The sequence below is a fragment of the Pan troglodytes genome, chromosome 11 (genome assembly GCF_028858775.2).
Source record: "Pan troglodytes isolate AG18354 chromosome 11, NHGRI_mPanTro3-v2.0_pri, whole genome shotgun sequence".
Lineage (NCBI taxonomy): Eukaryota > Metazoa > Chordata > Mammalia > Primates > Hominidae > Pan > Pan troglodytes.
This window is the reverse complement of record NC_072409.2, coordinates 74,420,931-74,443,666: the sequence shown is the minus strand read 5'-3', so window position 1 is coordinate 74,443,666 and position 22,736 is coordinate 74,420,931. Positions and strand designations below refer to the sequence as shown.

At 41.7% G+C, this 22,736-nt stretch overlaps 1 protein-coding gene and 1 non-coding gene across 29 annotated transcripts; both read left to right on the top strand.

Annotated features, from left to right (window-relative positions):
• Window positions 1-4: 4 nt before the first annotated feature.
• HNRNPK (heterogeneous nuclear ribonucleoprotein K) lies at window positions 5-12,545 on the top strand. Of its 28 annotated transcripts, none has more exons than XM_054658060.2 (17): window positions 63-242; window positions 2,298-2,377; window positions 2,470-2,554; window positions 2,963-3,060; window positions 3,698-3,754; window positions 5,245-5,288; window positions 6,161-6,233; window positions 6,775-6,846; window positions 7,349-7,462; window positions 7,773-7,901; window positions 8,556-8,863; window positions 9,004-9,058; window positions 9,366-9,449; window positions 9,811-9,826; window positions 9,919-9,986; window positions 10,392-10,561; window positions 11,283-12,545. In XM_054658060.2, exons 3-17 carry the CDS (start codon window positions 2,497-2,499, stop codon window positions 11,314-11,316), a joined length of 1,380 nt encoding a protein of 459 aa, XP_054514035.1. In that variant the 5' UTR covers window positions 63-242; window positions 2,298-2,377; window positions 2,470-2,496; the 3' UTR covers window positions 11,317-12,545. The 28 variants fall into 28 exon arrangements, with proteins under 28 accessions (XP_063643889.1, XP_063643885.1, XP_063643888.1 ...); XM_001155028.7 differs by having other exon boundaries at window positions 9,904-9,986; window positions 11,343-12,545; XM_001155079.7 differs by having other exon boundaries at window positions 9,904-9,986.
• On the top strand, window positions 10,866-10,974 carry MIR7-1 (microRNA mir-7-1). The gene has a single exon (NR_035983.1). It is a non-coding gene; the product is annotated as a microRNA mir-7-1 (primary transcript).
• Window positions 12,546-22,736: the final 10,191 nt, after the last annotated feature.

Here is a 22,736-nt window from a genome sequence, read left to right as displayed (position 1 = left end):
AGACTCCTTCGGGGCTGGAAAACGCCCCTTCCCCGCCCCCTCCCTGTGCGCGTGAACTAGGCAGTTGTTAGATCTCGCGAGAGGTTCGCCCCCTAGCCGCCCCTCCCCCCAGCTAGTGAGTGCGCGAACGAGAAAGGAGGAGGGCGCTCCAGGCGACAGCACTGCAGACGCCATTATCCTCTGTTTCTCTGCTGCACCGACCTCGACGTCTTGCCTGTGTCCCACTTGTTCGCGGCCTATAGGTAATTGGAGTTATTGGAGCTTGGGTATTGCTGATTCGGGTAAGGGTTGGGGCTCCCTGAAAGGCTGCGTTGACTTTTCCCAAGCCCGGGTTTTCTCGAGCCCTTAGTGGCCTCCCAGCCCGAAGGGAGGCGCTGGCGGGAGGCGGGGTTGCCGCCTCCTCCGTCGCCTTGATTGACGTGGCCTCGGGCCAATCGCTTCGCCCTCGCACCATCGCTGAAGCCCTGGCAGCCAATAGGGCGCGACGGCGGGGAGGACGCGAGAAGGCGGGGGAGGGGAGCCTGCGCTCGTTTTCTGTCTAGCTCCGACCGGCTGAGGCGGCGCGGCAGCGGAGGGACGGCAGTCTCGCGCGGTGAGGAGCCGGGTTGGGGGAGCGGCTCGCGGAGGTGAGGGTCGGAGCCCAGTTTTTCCGCTTGAGGGAGGCGTCCTGGGAGCCGCTTTGGTGTTTGGCCGCTTCTCCGAGTGGGAACGTTGCCCGGTGTCTGTCCCCTCCCCCACCTCCGCCATTTCCCTGAGCGTGTATCCGCAGTCCGCGTTGTGGTCCTAGAGACTTGGGGATTCGTGAGGCATGTGCCTCTAGGATGAGCTGGAGCTATGTGGCACTGGGAACTAGGAACCTCGTGGAGGAAAGGAGGCCGGTGCGGGGAGAAGGTTGCGCCGCCGCTCTCTTTGTGTGAGCCCCGCCTCACCTTGGGTCTCCCGGCCCGGGGTCGGAGCTGGAGCGGCGGGGATGGAAAGGTCAGGGCTGCCTCGATGGCTTTGTCTCGGGCAGTGGGGGGAGGATGCGGGGGATGAGACCTCGGGACCGCGTGGTGGGTGGGGGAGGGGGTCGGCGCTCGGCTCCGCCTAGTAGCACGTAGTCGCCATTACGCGGGCCGCCATTTCCTGTCGGATCCGGGTGAGGAGAGGTGCGGTGCTTCTGCTGTCGACTTTCGCTTTTTCCCGTCCTGTTACCCGGCTGTTTCTGATCTCGGTACCGGGAGGCGGGGAGGGGAGGGCGCGTTGGCGCTCGGCCAGTCGAGCACATACTTAGCGGATTTTTGAGGCCTGGGGACTAGTGACTGCAGGACCCGAAGGGTGAACGGCAGGCGGCAACGTTATTCTTACAGATAAGCCCTGCTGTTTTTGCTTAAACTTTCTTATCCACATCTTCTCCCACCACACCTCAGAAATTGCGTGCTGGGCCGGAAGGATGTCGTTTCAGTTGTCGTTAGGAGAGCAATAAGTCGACCGACGGTATGGGAGAATGGGAGGCATAAATGTGCCTCGCTTGTTGGCTCTTTGCTGTCTAGCCAACCTTCTAGTAGAGGCCGCTTGTCAACTCCTAGTCCCGACAAGAGGGAAGCTTAAAAAGGCTGTTTGTAGTCCTATCGACCGTTTTGGCACGTAGACACTTTAGTTTTCGTGTTACAAGCATGATTGTTGTGTTGTACTCCCTTAAGCCTAATTTAAAATAATCCGCTAGTGACTGTTAGTTTTCAAGGGCTCCATTTGTTTCGCTGATTAATAATAGACTGGTATTATGGTAGTTTGGGTCTGGTCCTATATTAGATTTTTGGATTTATCCCTCCGGTAGATTGTTGTGGTTGTTGGATGTGTTCGCAATTGCCGTTGTATTTGTAAACTTTAGAGATGTCACATAGGATCGCTTCAAGCATGAGTCGAAAGAAATAGGAAAGCAATTGGAAGTTATAATATAAAATTAGTTTTTCCAGTGAATAAGATGCATTGTAACTTTTCATAAATGTATGCTTTGTGGATGACATTTATCTTTTCAGGCTTTTGGGAATGTGCCTTATTAAAACAATTCATTGCTGTGGTGGGACTTAATCCAGTGGCTAAAAGTTATTGTTCTAACTTAGCAAAAAATGAAACCGGGCTCCCTTGAATTTTGTATTTTTTAGGCAGTCATTTGAATTGTGAAACCCTAAAATGAAGAATCAAGTTTTAGAAACAGCTGGTTTTTTGGGTTCAAATCAGTGTTCACTGTGATCGGAAACAAATATTCAGTAATAAGAATAAACAAAAGCAAAACTGATTTGTGTTGGTTCTTATAGGCTACTGCAGCACTGGGGTGTCAGTTGTTGGTCCGACCCAGAACGCTTCAGTTCTGCTCTGCAAGGATATATAATAACTGGTACGTTCTAGAAGCAATGTCTTTTTTTTTTTTTTTTTAAACAGCTTGCTTTCCAATAAGCCAAATGTACTAGCTGCTTTATTTTTCCACAGATTGGTGTGCCCGTTTAATAAAAGAATATGGAAACTGAACAGCCAGAAGAAACCTTCCCTAACACTGAAACCAATGGTGAATTTGGTGAGAAGAAATTTTAGTTTTAACAGTATTTTTTTATCCTGTTAATAAATTGCCTTTTTCTGTTAATTATTGCCTTAGGAGTGTGTGGTGAATTTTTGGTATTACTGTTTATGTAATTCTGCGATTATCAGTAGTTACATCTTAGCTTTTATTTATGAAGTAGAAGTAACTGATTTGCATATAAAGAATTTTTCTTGCATTTTGGGATTTCAAACCCTTTGAAGTATTTTGTCGCAGTATTTTGTGTTTGGTGCATTTTACTAGATGGAAGCATAACGTTCAAGTCTGTAGCAATGCCTTTGGTCTTTTCAAAACATGCCTAAGATTAGCAACAAGTCTCTTGAAACAGAATGGAGTTACTTTGGAGACTTCGCTGCTTTCTTTGAAATCTGAACTGTTAATTTTTAGGTAAACGCCCTGCAGAAGATATGGAAGAGGAACAAGCATTTAAAAGATCTAGAAACACTGATGAGATGGTTGAATTACGCATTCTGCTTCAGAGCAAGGTATAAATTTTATTCTTGAAAATTTGAAGGTGGTTCATACTCAGGTAGAAATTAAGGTCTGGTTTGGCTTTCTAGAAAGTCAGAGTTTTAGAGATTGAAGAATATAAAACATTTGGTTCTTTCTAAACAGACTCGAAGGCTCTGGTGGTTTCCTTATTCCACTAATAGTTAAGATTAAAGCCCTTGCTGTAGTGAACCGCCACTACAGGTCAAACTAGGAGGAGAGTGTGATTCTTAAAGTGTTAATAGATTAAATCTTAATTATGTGTGGACTCCTTAGGAAACTGCTTGGTTGGCAGTTTATTGTTTGATCACAGGTCACAATATGAAGGTACCTACTAATACTAAATTAATTGACTTACTTTACCAAAGGGTGCTATAAAATCTGTGCTTAGTTTTATTTTATACTTGGTGTTATTTCTGACATTGAGTACTCCAAACTATCTAGTCCTCACAGCACTTAGAATTATATTTTGATTTTTGGTTTGGTTTTGACCTGGTCGTTTTTACAACCCCAAACAGATTTTTATTCTTATAACAAACAGGTTAGAGGATTTTTTAGCAAAATCTAAGAGCGTAGGTAGCTATTAATTTTAGGGAAAGGCAAAATAATTTTTTGTCTTTGTATCCTCTCCAGAATGCTGGGGCAGTGATTGGAAAAGGAGGCAAGAATATTAAGGCTCTCCGTACAGACGTAAGTATTAAGAGTTTAAAACTACTACACGAGCAGCTTCAGTTTATATGTCTATAGAAATTTAAAGATTTACATCCTAGAAATCATTTCATAGTTTAGCTACAAAGACATTTGTAATAATTTATTATTACAGAATTGATTTCGAAGTTATCCATTCCTGTTTTAACAAAAGCCCAGATTGAGCAGGGTGGGGGGGTGGTTTCTTTTAAACCTCTTCACATTTTAATAAGAGTCCACCAAATTATTCACTTCATCAAGCAAGATAACATCTTAATTAGAAATAGCGACAAAGTGTAAAAATCCTTGATTGCACCATTTCCTGTGTGTGAATCAATTACAGTATTACTGAAAACCATTGCAGGTGGCTGGTTAAATCCAGAAAAATTTTTTTGTTTTCTTTGGGAAGAAAAATGTCCATCTGTTCTTTAACAGCTTGCACATGGAGCACAAAGAATTTAATGTTGAGGTTGCATGATTTAAATATGGGTAAAGAATAGAGTAGGCACTTAATCTTATAATTGGGAAACTGTTCGTCAATGCCTATGATTTGTTTGAGTCTTCATTTTACAGTGGGTTGACTCTTGTGATTAGACACATTAAATGTTGGCAGTGCCAGAAGTGAGCACATTTATAGGACTTGGCTACACCAAAATTTCTAAATTTTTTTTCTCATAGTGTACACATTTCTTAATGTTTTTCTTGCTAAAAATGAGGCAAATAACTTTGTGTCGAGTACTTATTTGACAGTATTTCATTTCTCTCTTGGTCGCAGATCTTTGTATGTTCCTCTTGATTACTGTAAACTGAACTTGAAAATTTGTTTAAAATTTTACAAACTTGCCTGTTAGGATCTAGGAATGCGTTTCAAAACCTCCAGAAAACCAAACCAGTCTTATTAGTTAGGGTTTTTGGTGGTGTGGGAATTTTTGTTTTGTCTTTTATAAACCTCTCTCCTCTTAATCCAGATGTTCTGTATAATTATCTGGGTTATTAATTTCCCCATTTCCTCAAGAATTTCAGTAAACTTTGAGTCAGGTTTTGTGTCTACCCTCATGAGCCAGCCTGCTACTGAAACATCGTTTGTTTTTCTTAAAAAATAAAAAAGGCTAGAACCATCATTTGAGGTCCTTAATGTTAAGCCACAGTCAGATTTAGAGAAGTCCATTATTGTGTTAGTCTTCAGAACAACTTAAGCTTGTTTCATTGAGAGTATGAGTATAGTTTGTATTAAATTAAAATTTATTGCTTTTCCCCCTTTTCCCTCTCCTTGTTTTTTTGGCCATATATCTCCGTTGCCCATGTACTGGATCGACTTACCCCTGCGTTGCCCACCATGACGTTGGCCCATCCGCCCCTGAACGCCCATGTGAAAACCCTGGTTGGCTATGCCCAAAAATGTGCTCGTTGCCAAACGGGTACCATACTTGACAACTTCTGATTGAATGCCCATGCCCAATGCCAACATCCACGAACGCCAATGACCAATGCAGTACAATGCCAGTGTTTCAGTCCCAGACAGCAGTGGCCCCGAGCGGTATGTCCCAACAGTTTATGCCTCACTGCCTGATTAGAAAGAGAGAAATGTATTTTATTACCTGCCTTTTATATAATTAAATAGTATCCCCTTTAGACGGTGTATTGTTTTTCAAGTTTCTGTCTTATTTTCCCCATTAAGTCTTTTTGTCACTGAACTTTTACCGTGAGTTGCCCACCCAAACGATCCACTAATTTTATTTCGATGGAAGGAGCACAGCTTCAAGTGTTGCATATTTGCCGCATTGTAAATCAAATTGTTACCAAAATAGTCTCTCGCTCTGTCTTTGTGGCCCACCTTGCTTCCCAACATTGCCTGTTCATAATTTTTTCTGATGAAATGCTAACTCTGGTTCACTTTCCTTCACTTCTCATTTGTGTTGTCTTTGTTTTGTCTTGCATTTGTATTTGTTTTCTTGCAGAGCCCATTAGTGATCTAATTTCTAACTGGTATTCATAACCTTACTCCAGATACAATGTTCACCACTTGCATATTCCCCCACTTTGCCTAAGAGAAGGTGTGCCAGTTTTACCAATGTAACAGCGAGGGTATCCTTAACTCAGTGGTGGCGGGGAACATAAATATTCAACTCTGCTTCAGTTCTGGTCAGTTTATTGCCCACTTAATCTGAGCCCTTCCAAAAGCCCATTCTCTCTGTCTCTCTGCAAGTCTCCTAATATTGTTATCATGTCTGTATTGGGTATAAAACAAAATGCATGTGAGAAATCTATAAATAGGCTACTTTAAATGGGGAATATTAAATAATCATGTGTTACATCTCTGTAAAAGTTTGTATGATTTGGTGACAAACACAAAACTCATTTTTCTTTTCCGCCTTTTTTGTACTATCTGGTATTTGTGGTGTTTGACAGCATATTGAGTATCAGTGCTGATATTGAAACAATTGGAGAAATTCTGAAGAAAATCATCCCTACCTTGGAAGAGGTAGGCTCATTTTTTTTTAAATGTATTTGACAATATGAGGGGGGAATGTTTAAAGTATGTTGTATTGGGGTATGATGGGGGAGGTGGAGAGACAATGGATATGACAGTTTGTAGCAGTATCTTAACCTGCTACATAATTTTGTACATGCGTAATTTGTTTTTTTTAAAAAAAAAAAAAAACAGGCTGGCCACTCCTGGAGTAAATGTGAACTTACCTGTGGTCATGTGCTTTCATGGGTTTAGTATGTATTTTATGGGCTTTAGTTATCAGAAAGATTTTTAAAATTAGAGTATTTGTGGGAATATGTTGAAAAGGAGAATTAGTTAGATTTAGTTAGGATTTTAAGACTCTACATAATTTACTAGGTGTATATAGAGAAAAGTATTTTATGTTTTGAATCATCTTAATGTTGAATAAAGTAGTTTCTCATTATTTAATAATATAGATTTAAAATATGTTGTAGTAGCTTTACCAATATATGCGACAATAGCCTGATCACGCTAGACACTTAACCTATTACTCTTATTTTTCTACTTTCAGGGCCTGCAGTTGCCATCACCCACTGCAACCAGCCAGCTCCCGCTCGAATCTGATGCTGTGGAATGCTTAAATGTATGTCATAGTGCCATTGAACCCCACTGAAGTATGGAGCCTGGCCCATAGGATCGATTATATTTTTAACATAGTGTGCTTTTCCCATCTCTATAGAAAAAGGCTTAAAAACATGATACATGAATGGTCTTACAACTCACTGTTGACCCTGCTCCATGCTGCAGTGGGAATTAACTACATTTGCAAAGTGCTTTGCAGTCATTTTTATTATGGTGTTATTTGAATGTTAATAATAATTTTGTGGTAACAGCGACATGCTAAATGGCTGCAGTGTGGGTATGGTGTTGCAGGACCTGAAAATAAAATAGTTTTTTAAGGTGGTGCAGAATGTCCTTTTTGGGCCTGGCTATTGAGGATAATAAGCACATAACTGGTAAAGTTATTGAAATATAAATTCAGGTTGCTCACTGCAACAGTATATTATGGTTATGCTTATAGCAGATAAGTGTGTATTGGGGAATTGTTGATTTGAGACTAAAATTTTATAATTCTCCCTCTACAGTACCAACACTATAAAGGAAGTGACTTTGACTGCGAGTTGAGGCTGTTGATTCATCAGAGTCTAGCAGGAGGAATTATTGGGGTCAAAGGTGCTAAAATCAAAGAACTTCGAGAGGTAAAAAAAAAAAAAAATTCTGCCGTATTCTTTGCTGGAAAGTAAATTTTCATATAGACTTGTTTCTGTGAGCTTCTCTCGCTTCCCCTCTCAGTTCCCTCCAAAGATTGCTTATCGCAAATGACAAAAAATGTCTGGCACTGCTAGACATGTTATTTTGTCAAAATTTTTATACCATTGCAAAGCCCTGTGATAATGAAGTTTTTATATTGTGGGGGGTTAATTGTTGAATTCAAATGCAGTTTTCACTGAACCTAGGAAAGCTAATTTTCTTCTAATTATTTTTTTTTTTTTTATGATCTTACTACAGAACACTCAAACCACCATCAAGCTTTTCCAGGAATGCTGTCCTCATTCCACTGACAGAGTTGTTCTTATTGGAGGAAAACCCGATAGGGTTGTAGAGTGCATAAAGATCATCCTTGATCTTATATCTGAGGTACTTCAGAACACTTTTTGTTTACATTTGATTTTATGAAACAAAGTGATAACCTTCTGCAAAAGTAGCTTCAGAGCATTTAGTCTAATAGTCTTTATTTGCCCTTTCCCTAGCAATTTTCTATCACCTGGCTTCAGCCATCACTTTAATTTAAAAATGGTTTTGAAAAAGTGGAGAGTGGTAATTTGTTGGTGGTATTTCTATAGCCTTTGAGCCTTTGAATGAATTTCCTATAGTGTTGCTTGTGTCTTTGTAACTACGCTGCAGGGCTTCCTATCTCAGGTGCCTCAGTATGGATTACAGGCTTGCCAAGACTGATCTCTTCAGCCCTTGTTGTGAAATGTGCATTGTAGTTTGTCATGTGTAAAATGGGAGGGCTTTGTGGTTTCTTACGATCTAAGTGTAAGAGCAAGCTGTTACTTCTCCCTGTACAGGCAATAGAACTCACTTTTGTTTAGCATTTGCCAAAAGTATTGGATTTCTTTGGAATCTTTACTTTGCTACTTTTAGCATTGACATAATTCCTGTTTCTGTCTCTAGTACCTCCTGATGGGGGAATGACTTATATTTTGTTTGATGATGATGATAGAAGGATTGGTATGAAGCAGGACTCTTTTTCTTCAGTCTGTAAGTTTGTTCCATCTCTGTTTTTAGTCTCCCATCAAAGGACGTGCACAGCCTTATGATCCCAATTTTTACGATGAAACCTATGATTATGGTGGTTTTACAATGATGTTTGATGACCGTCGCGGACGCCCAGTGGGATTTCCCATGCGGGGAAGAGGTGGTTTTGACAGAATGCCTCCTGGTCGGGGTGGGCGTCCCATGCCTCCATCTAGAAGAGATTATGATGATATGAGTCCTCGTCGAGGACCACCTCCCCCTCCTCCCGGACGAGGTGGCCGGGGTGGTAGCAGAGCTCGGAATCTTCCTCTTCCTCCACCACCACCACCTAGAGGGGGGTAAGTTGTTTTTTTTTCTTCCCCCATCTATGAATTATTAACCTGCAAGAGGCTGCACTTAGTGGTAGACAAGGTAGACTTTGATTTGATATGTGTGGCATGTAAACACGTTTAGATTACAACAAGTACTATGCTTGCAGAGACCTCATGGCCTATGACAGAAGAGGGAGACCTGGAGACCGTTACGACGGCATGGTAAGAACTTTGGTTTATTACCAGTGTTGGGTATGTGAGGGTTGTCACAATGTAGTTCACGTTTTGTTGAAGGTTATAGTGATTAAAAAGTTTTTCTTACAAGTAAATTTTGTTTGGATTACTAGTTAAATCTGTTATTTGCTGCTGGAGGATTATGACTTTATTGAGCTTTGTTCCCCTCGATTACATAATTGCTGCCTATATATGTACCCTCTTGTTTTAATGTAACATGCAAATTAGGCATATTAAAAACAGCTCTATAACAAAATACAATGCGGGTTCATGTTAATGTTTTTATCTCTAACAGGTTGGTTTCAGTGCTGATGAAACTTGGGACTCTGCAATAGATACATGGAGCCCATCAGAATGGCAGATGGCTTATGAACCACAGGTTGAGTATCATAGTTGTTCGTGTGTATATCAGTGATAATTTAAGATGCTTACCTGCTCTCCAGTAAGTTTTTTATTCCCCTGAGGATACTTATTGAAAATAGGATACAGGAGGACTTTGGTTTCCTGAAGAGGGATTTTATGAGTATTAAAATACTTGAATAGTGAAGCTGGGTGCAGTGGTGCTCACTCATAATCCCAACTACAAAAGAGTCTGAGGCAGGAGGATCACTTGAGCCCGAGAGTTTGAGACCAGCCTGGGCAACATAGCAAGACTCCATTTTATTAAATGAATTTTTTTAAAGTATCGGTAGTAATTACAACGGCAAAGTAATTTTCTATTTTTTTCTTTCCGTTTTTAGGGTGGCTCCGGATATGGTAAGTTCTCTCCTTTGTGAAGTCAAACATTAATTTCATACTTTTTAAATGAACTTACTGCTCATTATTTAAATCAGATTATTCCTATGCAGGGGGTCGTGGCTCATATGGTGATCTTGGTGGACCTATTATTACTACACAAGTAACTATTCCCAAAGATGTAAGTATCTTTAATACTACCAGGAACATTTTATCACTTTTATGATTATTCCTCCTTTCTGTATATTTTTTAATTCAGAAGGTTTTAACAAAAATACACATTTAGGATTGAGGTTATGTTAATGGGCTTTAGTGAGCTGGGTTTTCAGCTGTTTGAGTCTTGTCAAGTGATCAGTGCTATTAATAAAAGTAGTTAAGTAGGTTTTGAGCCCTTAACTAACTAAGGGAAACATTAGTAAGTGTGACATAAATACATTATAACTCAAACCTTGACAGGTTTAGGGAGCATTAGATAATCAGTTAAGATTCTGAATGAATAAAATTAATAACTTCATGCTCCTTGAAAATACAGGTAGTAAATGTTAAAAGTATATCGTAAACACATACTTTTAAAAAATCTTTTCAGTTGGCTGGATCTATTATTGGCAAAGGTGGTCAGCGGATTAAACAAATCCGTCATGAGTCGGGAGCTTCGATCAAAATCGATGAGCCTTTAGAAGGATCCGAAGATCGGATCATTACCATTACAGGAACACAGGACCAGATACAGAATGCACAGTATTTGCTGCAGAACAGGTCAGTTTAAGTTTAGCTTTGTGTTAGCTTATACATACTAAAACCTTTAAAAAGCTTTTCTTCTCAATTGATTTTTTTCTTTTAGAAGCCATGGTGTCTCAACCTTTTGGGGACCTAACTTCTAAACATTCTAATAGTTTGCCTTAATTTTCTTCTGCTTTCTTACTAAAAACGAAGACATTCCATACTAATCTTGCTGGAAGAAGCCTTAACCAAGCAAACTTCTCATTTCTCTGGTGAAAACTGCTGCCAAAACCACTTGTTACAAAATTGTACAGAGCCTGTAGAAAATATAGAAGATTCATTGGATGTTGGCCTAGTTCTGTGTGGAAGACTAGTGATTTTGTTGTTTTTAGATAACTAAATCGACAACAAATCACAGTCTGCCATATGGCACAGGCCATGCCTCTACAGGACAAATGATTGGTGCTGTAAAATGCAGCATTTCACACCTTACTAGCATTCTTTGTCTTTTCTACCAAATATTAACAACTTTCAATTCCGTTTTCTTAATTCTGTTCTACTAATGTCTGATTTACTACTCATCATTTTTCTTGACACTTAACATTGCTTTAATTTGTAATTGCTAATGGTTTTTGAACTCTTCTAATTGTAATGGACATGTTTATCATTTTAATTTAGCATTGAAATTGTCTTGATGTTGATTAAGATGTTACGAGCAAAAATTCTAATTCGCGCTTTTTTTTCTTTTCTTTTATAGTGTGAAGCAGTATGCAGATGTTGAAGGATTCTAATGCAAGATATTTTTTCTTTTTTATAGTGTGAAGCAGTATTCTGGAAAGTTTTTCTAAGACTAGTGAAGAACTGAAGGAGTCCTGCATCTTTTTTTTTTTATCTGCTTCTGTTTAAAAAGCCAACATTCCTCTGCTTCATAGGTGTTCTGCATTTGAGGTGTAGTGAAATCTTTGCTGTTCACCAGATGTAATGTTTTAGTTCCTTACAAACAGGGTTGGGGGGGGGAAGGGCGTGCAAAAACTAACATTGAAATTTTGAAACAGCAGCAGAGTGAGTGGATTTTATTTTTCGTTATTGTTGGTGGTTTAAAAAATTCCCCCCATGTAATTATTGTGAACACCTTGCTTTGTGGTCACTGTAACATTTGGGGGGTGGGACAGGGAGGAAAAGTAACAATAGTCCACATGTCCCTGGCATCTGTTCAGAGCAGTGTGCAGAATGTAATGCTCTTTTGTAAGAAACGTTTTATGATTTTTAAAATAAATTTAGTGAACCTATTTTTGGTGGTCATTTTTTTTTTAAGACAGTCATTTTAAAATGGTGGCTGAATTTCCCAACCCACCCCCAAACTAAACACTAAGTTTAATTTTCAGCTCCTCTGTTGGACATATAAGTGCATCTCTTGTTGGACATAGGCAAAATAACTTGGCAAACTTAGTTCTGGTGATTTCTTGATGGTTTGGAAGTCTATTGCTGGGAAGAAATTCCATCATACATATTCATGCTTATAATAAGCTGGGGATTTTTTGTTTGTTTTTGCAAATGCTTGCCCCTACTTTTCAACAATTTTCTATGTTAGTTGTGAAGAACTAAGGTGGGGAGCAGTACTACAAGTTGAGTAATGGTATGAGTATATACCAGAATTGTGATTGGCAGCAAGTTTTATTAATCAGAATAACACTTGGTTATGGAAGTGACTAATGCTGAAAAAATTGATTATTTTTATTAGATAATTTCTCACCTATAGACTTAAACTGTCAATTTGCTCTAGTGTCTTATTAGTTAAACTTTGTAAAATATATATATACTTGTTTTTCCATTGTATGCAAATTGAAAGAAAAAGATGTACCATTTCTCTGTTGTATGTTGGATTATGTAGGAAATGTTTGTGTACAATTCAAAAAAAAAAGATGAAAAAAGTTCCTGTGGATGTTTTGTGTAGTATCTTGGCATTTGTATTGATAGTTAAAATTCACTTCCAAATAAATAAAACACCCATGATGCTAGATTTGATGTGTGCCCAATTTGAACAAGGGTTGATTGACACCTGTAAAATTTGTTGAAACGTTCCTCTTAAAAGGAAATATAGTAATCTTATATATTTTTTTGTGTGAAGTGTTTTTCTAGCATTTATAAGTGAAAGCTGGCAGGGGTGGTAGTTGGGCTCATAATTTATTAAAGTGGTAATTTAGCAAAATGAGAGCCTAGTCATCCAATTTTTTTTTTCTTATAGTCAGCCAGAGCTTTCCTCATTACCTATGAGAAATTTTGAGTGAGTTACTTGGTTCCTTTCTCTAAAATAGCTTTAGTTTGATGTTTGAGAATATCGGAGATAATGTAAAATAACTGCAGAGTATGGTTCCCGGCTCATATTCCTGAAATACTACTTATTAACCTCCAGCTGTCCAGAAAGCTTGAAAACTCTTTTTGTTTTGTTTTGTTTTTTGAGACAGTGTCTTGCTGTTTTTCCCAGGCTGGAGTGCAGTGGCATAATCTTGGCTCACTGCAACCTCCATCTTCTGGGCACAAGCAATCTTCCTGCCTCAAAACAGATGAACAACTATATAGGAAAGGAGTCATGAATGTAATTATTGAATTTAGGTCAGAGGCTTGTGTATAATAAAAGTAACAGTTGGGCAGTTCTAGAATTCATGTAAGTATTAATAGTATGAACAGAATAATGTCTTTTAAGGGAAGTAGAGTTGAGGGACATTTAGTTTGGGGAGGGGTGTAGAGTGATCTTTTGATTAACGAAGAACATGAAGTAAATGTCAAAATATTACTTAAAACTAGTGAATGCTACCTGTGGTATGGTTTCCCCAGTGTGGTTGAGTTGGGGTTGCTCAGGGTGAAATGAGCCCTTACCCCTAAAGAAAAATGACAAGGACACTTTAGTCAAATTGTTAATCCTACTGGAGGAAAGCATCCCTGGAGAGAACACTGGCTTCCAAAGCTTTTATCTGTTACCTGTAAATGAGTTATGTAACACATGGACCATTAGCTGCAAATGTTTTCATTTTTGCATTTTACAATAATTTCAGACCTTAAACACATCATTCTACTGAAGACAATGGATTGAAGAATATCTAGTATTGATATCTTTGATGTACAGCTTTGGGAGGGAGAGGGGCCTTTTGCATTGCCACTGCTATTGATTGGTAAATGGTATTTAAAATTTGGGTGAGAATTGGGACATGTTGGGAGAATTCACAAAGGGTGGGAGAAGTGAACATAAGCTCTTTAATTAAATGGAATATTGAGACAATTTTGTAAGAAGTTACTGGTGTATAATGCTGACTTAGTTTCAAAAATTTAGCCTAACTTTTTGTAAGTTAATTACCAAAATGCCAACAGACAGAAACCAAGTTGTACTAGTTATCTCAAGAATTTAAAACCTTTCCCTACTATTCAAATTTTGTTTGCCTTTGTTTTATTGTACTGAGACATATAATGTAAAATACTAAATCTGATCTAATAGCAAAGAAAATCAAACCAAACAGCAAAATTTCCTTTTAAAAAACCCTTTCATTAGTTTTAAGGTTTTTTAGTACTCAATTACTAGCGTTCCACGTGAATTAGGTAATGAATTGCTTCAGATTGCTGTGATTCGAAGTAAATTTAATTAGCCTCGGGGCAGTGGCTCACACTTGTAACCCCAGCATTTTGGGGGCCAAGGTGGACAGATGGCTTGAGCCCAAGAGTTTGAGACAGCCTGGGCAATATGGTGAAACCCCATCTCTACAAAAAATTAGCCAAGCATGGTGGCGCGTACCTGTAGTCCCAGTTAGGAGGCTTGAGGTGGGAGGATCGCCTGAGCCCGGGAAGTGGAGGCTGCAGTGAACCTTGATGGCACTACTGCACTACAGCCTGGGTGACAGACCCTGTCTCAATCCAGTAAGTTTTTTTGTTAAAGAGAACCAAAAAAAGAAGAACTTTTTTTTTTTTTAAAGATGGTCTGGCTGTGTCACCCAGGCTGGAGTGTGCAGTGGTGCTATCTCGGCTCCTGGCTCAGGCCATCCCCAGAGACCTTCCTATATTTCAGCCTGGGGCAAGAGCAGTGGGAGATGATTAATGAGAGAGCAGAAACTCCAGATGGGTTGAAAAGGACGCCAAAAGCACAAAAACAAGGCACTAGCCTCACTTCTAATTTGAAACCCTGCAAAGTGTTCCTATGACCACATGGGATAGAAAGCACAGAATTTGGCACAGAGATTATCTGAGATTACAGACACAAACACCCCACAGAATTTTCCTTTGATTCCCAGATGTCGTAAGAGGGACATCACTTGAGAACCAATGGGACTTGTGATGGGGTCATTATGGTGAAAGATAGGGTTACTGCATAGTAGCAGCTGTAAGATAAAGAGCCCAGCTAGTGGCTGGATACAGATGGCAGAATAGCAAAAGATTTGCAGTACCAGTGAAAGCCAAGGTGAGATAGTCAAGGAGAGACCACTGAATTGGGTGCCAGTTATATTAGCTTTGGCGCACACCTGTAATCCCAGCTGCTCAGGAGGCTGAGGCAGGAGAATTGCTTGAATCTGGGAGGTGGAGGTTGCAGTGAGCCAAGATCGTGCCACTGCACTCTAGCCTGGGCAACAAGAGAAAAACTCCGTCTCAAATAAAGAAAGGAAGACCAGTTTTTTCTGCTATCAGTGGGAATGGGAATTTATGAGAAAACTCACAAGGCATATCTAGGAATTTACAGACCCTGGAATTACCAAGAAACAGGAGAGTTAAGACTAATGCTATCAAACCATAAATTCTAGGTGGAGGTGATCTCACTTGGAATGGGCCTTCAGATCATTTATTCATACTTTGTGTCTCAAATTGGTACCAATTCTGCGTATAGTTCAGACTCTGGAACTCGGGATCAGGCTGACACTGCTGAGACTGCATCATGGTTTGACCAATTTTCCCTGCCCTGTGCTCCTTTCCTCATTCTGCTTCAACTGAGAGCACTCTCGAAGTGAATCAATTGCACAAAAATCCCTGGCTTAGGCTCTGCTTCTAGGACTTGATCTAACACAGTTAAGCTGAAGCTAAAGCAGAAATGTACATCACCCACATATCCTGGACTTCATTGTGATGCAGCAAATAATGAGACTGGGTTGTCTCCCTCAGAAGAGGGGGTGAGAAACTTAAGAATAACAACTGCATTATACTAGTATTTCTGAAAGTACATGAGAAAAAAATTCTTGAATGCTGAACAGCTAAAGGGTGAATTATAATGGACATCTTGTTAATACCACATCAGTTTCCCCTTTCTAATTGCACACAGTTTTCCTTGAGTTTTTCTCCATTGTACATAGGCTTGAGGAGAAAGAAATCCTGGTCCTTAACGGGTTATTTTGTCACCCCAGAGGGTGGACATTTGATTTAGGCTTGGCCAACCAGACTCTTTCTCCTGGGATTTTCAATCTTGAGGAGAATGATGCAAGCAAGCTGTAATGCTTATAGGTTTTTTTGGGTTTTTTGTTTGTTTTTTGAGACAGTCTCCCTCTGTCACCCAGGCTGCAGTACAGTGGCATCTCGGCTCACTGCAACCTCCGCCTGCCAGGTTCAAGTGATTTGCCTGCCTCAGCCTCCGGAGTAGCTGGGACTACAGAACTACAGCCGCCACACCGAGCTAATTTTTTTTTTTTTTTTTTTTTTTTTTTTTTGAGACAGAGTCTCGCTCTGTCACCCAGGCTGGAGTGCAGTGGTGTGATCTCTGCTCACTGCAAGCTCCGCCTCCCGGGTTCTCGCCATTCTCCTGCCTCAGCCTCCTGAGTAGCTGGGACTATAGGTGTCCGCCACCACGCCCGGCTAATTTTTTTGTATTTTTAGTAGAGACAGGGTTTCACCGTGTAAGCCAGGATGGTCTCCATCTCCTGACCTTGTGATCTGCCCGCCTCGGCTTCCCAAAGTGCTGGGGATTACAGGCGTGAGCCAGCGCGCCCCGCCTTTTTTTTTTTTTTTTTTTTTTTTTTTTCAGTAGAGACACGGTTTCACCATGTTGGCCAGGCTGGTCTTTTTTTTTTTTTTTCTGAGATGGAGTTTCGCTCTTGTTGCCCAGGCTGGAGTGCAATGGCGCAATCTTGGTTCACTGCAACCTCTGCCTCTGGGATTCAAGCAATTCTCCTGCCTCAGCCTCCCAAGTAGCTGGGATTACAGGCAGGCGCCACCACACCCGGCTAATTTTTGTATTTTTAGTACAGACGGGGTTTCACCATGTTGGCCAGGCTGGTCTCAAACTCCTGCCCACCTCGGCCTCCCAAAGTGCTGGGATTACAGGCGTGAGCCACCACACCCAGCACAGACTGGTCTTGAACTCCTAAACTCAGTTAATCTGCCTGCCTTGGCCTCCCAAAGTGCTAGGATTACAGGCATGAGCCACCATGCCCAGCCTATAGTTCATTTTTTAAATAGCACTAATTAGAAGACAACTTTGGGCAGTTTCTGCTCTCAAAACTCTAAAGCTGCCGGTTTTCTGTTTATGAGTCTGGTTACCCAGCCTTCTCTTCCATCGTGTGAGCTTTCTCATAACCTTTCAAAACATTCCTCTCACCGCAAAAATAATAACTGTGAGGTAATGCATTTACTAATTAGCTAGATTTAAACATTCCACAATGCAAATATACTTCAAAACATCATGTTGTACATAAGTACATATAATTTTATTTGCCAATTTTTTTTTTTTTTTTTTTTTTGGAGACAGTCTTGCTCTGTCGTCCAGGCTGGAGTGCAGTGGCGCGATACCAGCTCACTGCAACCTCCGTCTCCCAGGTTCAAGCGATTCTCCTGCCTCCGCCTCCTGAGTAGCTGGGACTACAGGCTCGTGCCACCACGCCCGGCTAATTTTTTGTATTTTTAGTAGAGACAGGGTTTCACTGTGTTAGCCAGGATGGTCTCACATCTCCTGACCTCGTGATCCGCCCACCTCAGACTCCCAAAGTGCTGAGATTACAGGCGTGAGCTACCGCACCCGGCCTTAAAAATTTTTTTTTAATTTTGCTTAGCCATTCAGTGGCTATTACATGCAGCCCTTCAATTAAAGAGGTTTATCTTATACAGGCAGCATTGCTAATTTAAGGGAGGACAGCAACAAAATAATGGATGACAGCTCTTGCTCCACCTCAGCTGCCACTGCTGCCAACCAGTTTCACTAGACCATAGTTACGCCATGTCTGGGGCTGATCAGTCATTTCCTAGAAAGTGCCAGGCTCTACCTCAAGGTTGAACAGGCAGGACAATGAGTAACATACCTGGGCTCTTTTTTTTTTTTTTTTTTTGAGATAGGATCTCACTTTGTTGCCCAGGCTGGAGTACAGTGGCAGGATCTCTCCTCACTGCAACCTTTGCCTCCCAGGTTCAAGCCATCCTCCTGCCTCAGCCTCCTGAGTAGCAGGGACTAGAGGCGCGTGCCACCATGCCCAGCTAACTTTTTTAAATTTTTTGTAGAGATGGGGTTTCACCATGTTGCCCAGGCTGGTGTTGAACTGATGGACTCAAGACAATTTGCCAGCCTCGGCCTCCTATAGTGCTGGGATTACAGGTGTTAGCCACCATGCCCAGCCCATACCTAGGGTTTCTGGCTTTTCCTTCACTTTCAGACTTGGATAAAATGCCACACCTCACAGGGATATGACTTCCTGAGTAACCACCAAAGGAGCTGGATGATGCAACCTGGAATTATGGAGGAGTTAACTCCCTGTGGGGCAAACTGTAACCAATGGGAATTTGTTTTCCTTCCTCCCAAAAACTGCCCTGAGGCAGTTTGTCCAGAAAGTTTGTCGAGAGACTTCCCCAAAGACTGTGCCAGCACTCCTACTGAGTGACTAGCTGTGTCTCTCTGAGCTCACCATGAAGCAGTGGCAGGACAATACAGTGTCCCCGTCAATGTCCACGCCCAAAGATTGCACCTCATAGATTAAATATCAGCACTTAACCCCTGCCCCAGATTCTGTTTTCAAGGGAATCCAAGTTAAATAATCCTTTGTACCTGTTTATTTTTGTACTGTTTTAAAATAATACTTAGCTCTTCCTCCTAAGTAGGAAATATTAACTTCACTAATTAAAAGCAAAATATGGGCCGGGCACAATGGCTCACGCCTGTAATACCAGCACTTTGGGAGGCCAAGGCGGGCAGATCACGAGTTCAGGAGTTCAAGACCAGTCTGGCCAACATGGTGAAACCCCATCTCTACTAAAAATACAAAAATTAGCTAGGCATGGTGGCACACGTGTGTCATCCCAAGCTACTCAGGAGGCTGAGGCAGGAGAATTGCTTGAACCCAGGAGGTGGAGGTTGCAGTGAGCTGAGATCATGCCACTGCACTGCACTCCAGCCTAGGCGACAGAGTGAGACTCTTTCTCAAAAAAAAAAAAAAAAGCAAAATATGGTTCAAAAAACTCTAACTGGTTTTGAACTGTAGCAACAATGTTAATGATATATAATGGGAAACAATAGATTTATTCCATTATAATTTAATATTTTAAATCAGAAATTGAAGTAATTAATAGGCATGGTTTTCACAGAAAGATTCCATTCTATCCCTAAGTCATATCCTATAAATAGGAAACATTCCAAACTCAGTAAGGAGAGAGTAGGAAGAGCTTTCAATGACACTAAGAAAACCAGGATAATATAAATGCCCTGCAAGCCAACGGAGAATTTCAAGGAAGTGCTCAATCTTAAATGCTAAATATGGATAAATCAAGAAGAAAAGGAACAGAAAAATTACACTGTAGTGAGCCATATCTCTTTTCTGCTATGGCTTCATGGGGATTCAGTCTGTCATTTTGTGTATATTAGAAGAAATAAAAATAAGAGATGTCTTACCTCCACAAAATCCATTTCACTTCTATGCATAACTCTTTGAGCATATATGGGAAACTATGTCCTCCCCACTAGCGATGTCTATTGTCCATCCACTGCTCTAGGCAACTTTTGCAACTTCCTCTGTTGCCCAGGCTGGAGTGCAGTGGCACGAACACAGCTCACTGCAGCCTCGACCTCTTGGGCTCAAGCGATCCTCTTGCCTCAGGCGCCTAAGAAACTGAGACTATAGGCACATGCCACCACACCTAGATAATTTTTTTAATTGTTTTTTGTACAGACAGGGTCTCACTATGTTGTTGAGGTTGGTCTCAAACTCCTGAGCTCAAATGATCAGCCCGCCTCGGCCTCCCAAAGTGCTGGGATTACAGGCATGAGCCACCACACCTGGCCGACCCTCCATTTCTTTAATGCTATAGCCTATCATAGAAAATAGAAGATATAGCAATAATCATTCCCAAGAGCTTGACATGTAATTTAGCTAATCAAAAATGATGACTCTCTTGATGACTGGAATAATCTAACTTGGATACTGTTCAAGGGGGGGAAGTTATATGGACACATCATTGATCATGTCTTCCTCCTTTGTTAACCTTTAAAATGCAAGCTTAGAGGTTATTTAGAGGTCATCACTATCTCTTCAAAAGCCTACCCCTGCAAGGCATAGTAGCTCACGCCTGTAATCCCAGCACTTTGTGAGGCCGAGGCAGGCGGATTGCTTGAGCCCAGGAGTTCGAAGCCAACCTGGGCAACACAGCAGACCCCATCTCTACAAAAAAATTAAAAATTAGCTGGGTGCAATGGTACATGCCTGTAGTCCCAGCTACTCAGGAGGATCACTTGAGCTGGGGAGGTCAAGGCTGCAGTGAGCTATGACTCCACCACTGCACTCCAGTCTGTGTGACAGAGTAAGACCCTGTTTCAAATAAATAAATAAAGCCTATGCCTACGGGGTACAGCTTCTGCCAAAGATTTATCTATCTCTATCAGGAGATAGATACCATCCTGGCTAACATCGTGAAACCCCCATCTCTACTAAAAAAATACAAAATATTAGCCGGGCATGGTGGCGGGAACCTGTAATCCCAGCTACTCGGGAGGCTGAGGCAGGAGAGAATGGCCTGAACCCGGGAGGCGGAGGTTGCAGTGAGTGGAGATCGCGCCATTGCACTCCAGCCTAGGCGACAGAGCGAGACTCCGTCTCAAAAAAAAAAAAAAACAAACAAAGCCGGGCGCGGTGGCTCATGCCTGTAATCCCAGCACTTTGGGAGGCCGAGGTGGGCAGATCACGAGGTCAGGAGATCGAGACCATCCTGGCTAACCGGGCATGGTGGCGGCTGATAGAACCGGGGCGGGGGGGGTGGGGGCTGAGGCAGGAGAATGGCGTGAACCCGGGAGGCGGAACTTGCAGTGAGCCGAGATCGGGCCACTGCACTCTAGCCTGGGCGACAGAGCGAGACTCCATCTCAAACAAAACAAAACAAAAAAACAAACTCAGGTTGCCATCAAAAGGACTGCAGCAATTCCAGGCCTTACATTCAAGGTCAATCAGGTCCAGAGGGAGCCTGAATCACTTCTGAAAATTCTCCTGGAAGAGTGAGGAAAAGCTTTTCTGCAAGCATTCTGCAAATCTTGCAACTCACTGAGGTGAACTGGGAAATATGCATAAACCTAATCCAGTTGCTGGCAAGAGGGTGATATTACCAGTCCTGACTATCCTTGAGTCTGAGGATGCTAAACTAAGCTACAAGGGAGTGCGGTTGAGAGATGGATTCCTAAACAGTATCACAGTATCTATTGGGAAGGAAAAAGCAGGAAAACCATGTTCAGTAGGTGAAGAACTCACTTTTTTTTTTTTTTTTTTTTTTGAGACAGTGGGTTGCCCAGATTGGAGTGCGGTGGTGCCATTTCAGCTCACTGCAACCTCCGCCTCCCAGGCTCAAGGGATCCTCCCACCTCAGCCTCTGGGAGTAGCTGGGACTACAGGCTCCAGCCACCTGGCTAATGTTTTCTTTTTCTTTTTCTTTTTTTTTTTTTGTAGAGACAGGGTTTTGTCATGTTGCCCAGGATGGTCTCAAATTCCTGGGCTCAAGTGATCCTTGGCCTGCTAAAGTGCTGGGATTACAGGCCTGAGTCACCACGGCCAGCCCAACTCACTTTTTGTATTCTCAGCATCTTGTAGACACACTTAAAAAAACAAAAACAAAAATCCCAGACACACACAGTTTTGATTTATCTCAACGTTGAGTGAAGGAGGCATGTTTTATTCTTGTGTATACTACTTTTAGTGCTTAAATACCTTGAACATAGGCAGGAATTTGACTTTTTGGGTGGGAGGGGGAACGGGGGGGGTCTCACTTTTTCTCACAGTCTGGAGTGCAGTGGCACAATCTCACCTCACTGGAATCTCTCTGCCTCCTGGGCTCAGATGATCCTCCCACCTCAGCCTCCCTAGTAGCTGGGACCACTGGCGCATGCCACCACACCCACCTAATTTTTTGTGTTTTGGGTAGAGACAGGGTTTCCCCATGTTGCTCAGGCTGGCCTCGAACTCATGCACTCAACTGATCCACCCACCTTGGCCTCCCAAAAAGCTGGGATTACAGGCGTGAGTCACCACATCTGGCCGGCATTTGACTTTTTTCTGTCAATAAACCTCAGTGAGAGAAAAGGGTCTAAGTTATTTACCCTTCTGGATTATTTTGCAGATTGCTAGATTTCCTTGCTAAATCAATTTGTCTCCCAAGACTTAGGTGCTGTGGTAGAAAGGAAAAATCCCAAGCCAACAGACTTACATTTCCTTAACAACTGTATTAATGTACTAGTGACTTTTTCTGGAAAAAGTATCATAGTGGAGTCCTTAAAGTTCCTTTTTCTTACCAAAATGAAGAAACTGGAGTGAAGATCTGCTTTTCTAGGGTAACAGCTGTCAAATTTAAAAGCTCCATTTGGGGCCAGGTGTGGTGGCTCATGCCTGTAATCCCAGCATTTTGGGAGGCCAAGACGGGCGGATCACCTGAGGTCAGGAGTTCGAGATCAGCCTGGCCAACATGGTGAAAACCTGTCCCTACTAAAAATACAAAACTTAGCCGGGCGTGGTGGCGGGCACCTATAATCCCAGCTACTCGGGAGGCTAAGCCAGGAGAATTGCTTGAACCCAGGAGGCAGAGGTTGCAGTGAGCCGAGACTGTGCCACTGCATTCCAGCCTGGACGACAGAGTGAGACTCCGTCTCAAAAAAAAAGCTCCATTTGGGAGGCCGAGGAGGGTGGATTACCTGAGGTCAGGAGTTTGAGACCAGCCTGGCCCACATAGGGAAACCCCATCTCTACTAAAAATACAAAAATTAGTCAGGTGTGGTGGCTGACACCTATAATCC

Excerpts from the sequence above, each read along its gene's own strand:
- HNRNPK (XM_001155079.7), top strand. The coding sequence starts at position 2,497 with ATGGAAACTGAACAGCCAGAAGAAACCTTCCCTAACACTGAAACCAAT. Across the intron at positions 3,755-5,244 it reads TTAAGGCTCTCCGTACAGAC|TACAATGCCAGTGTTTCAGT; the intron begins GTAAGTATTAAG and ends TGACCAATGCAG. Across the intron at positions 6,234-6,774 it reads TCATCCCTACCTTGGAAGAG|GGCCTGCAGTTGCCATCACC; the intron begins GTAGGCTCATTT and ends TTCTACTTTCAG.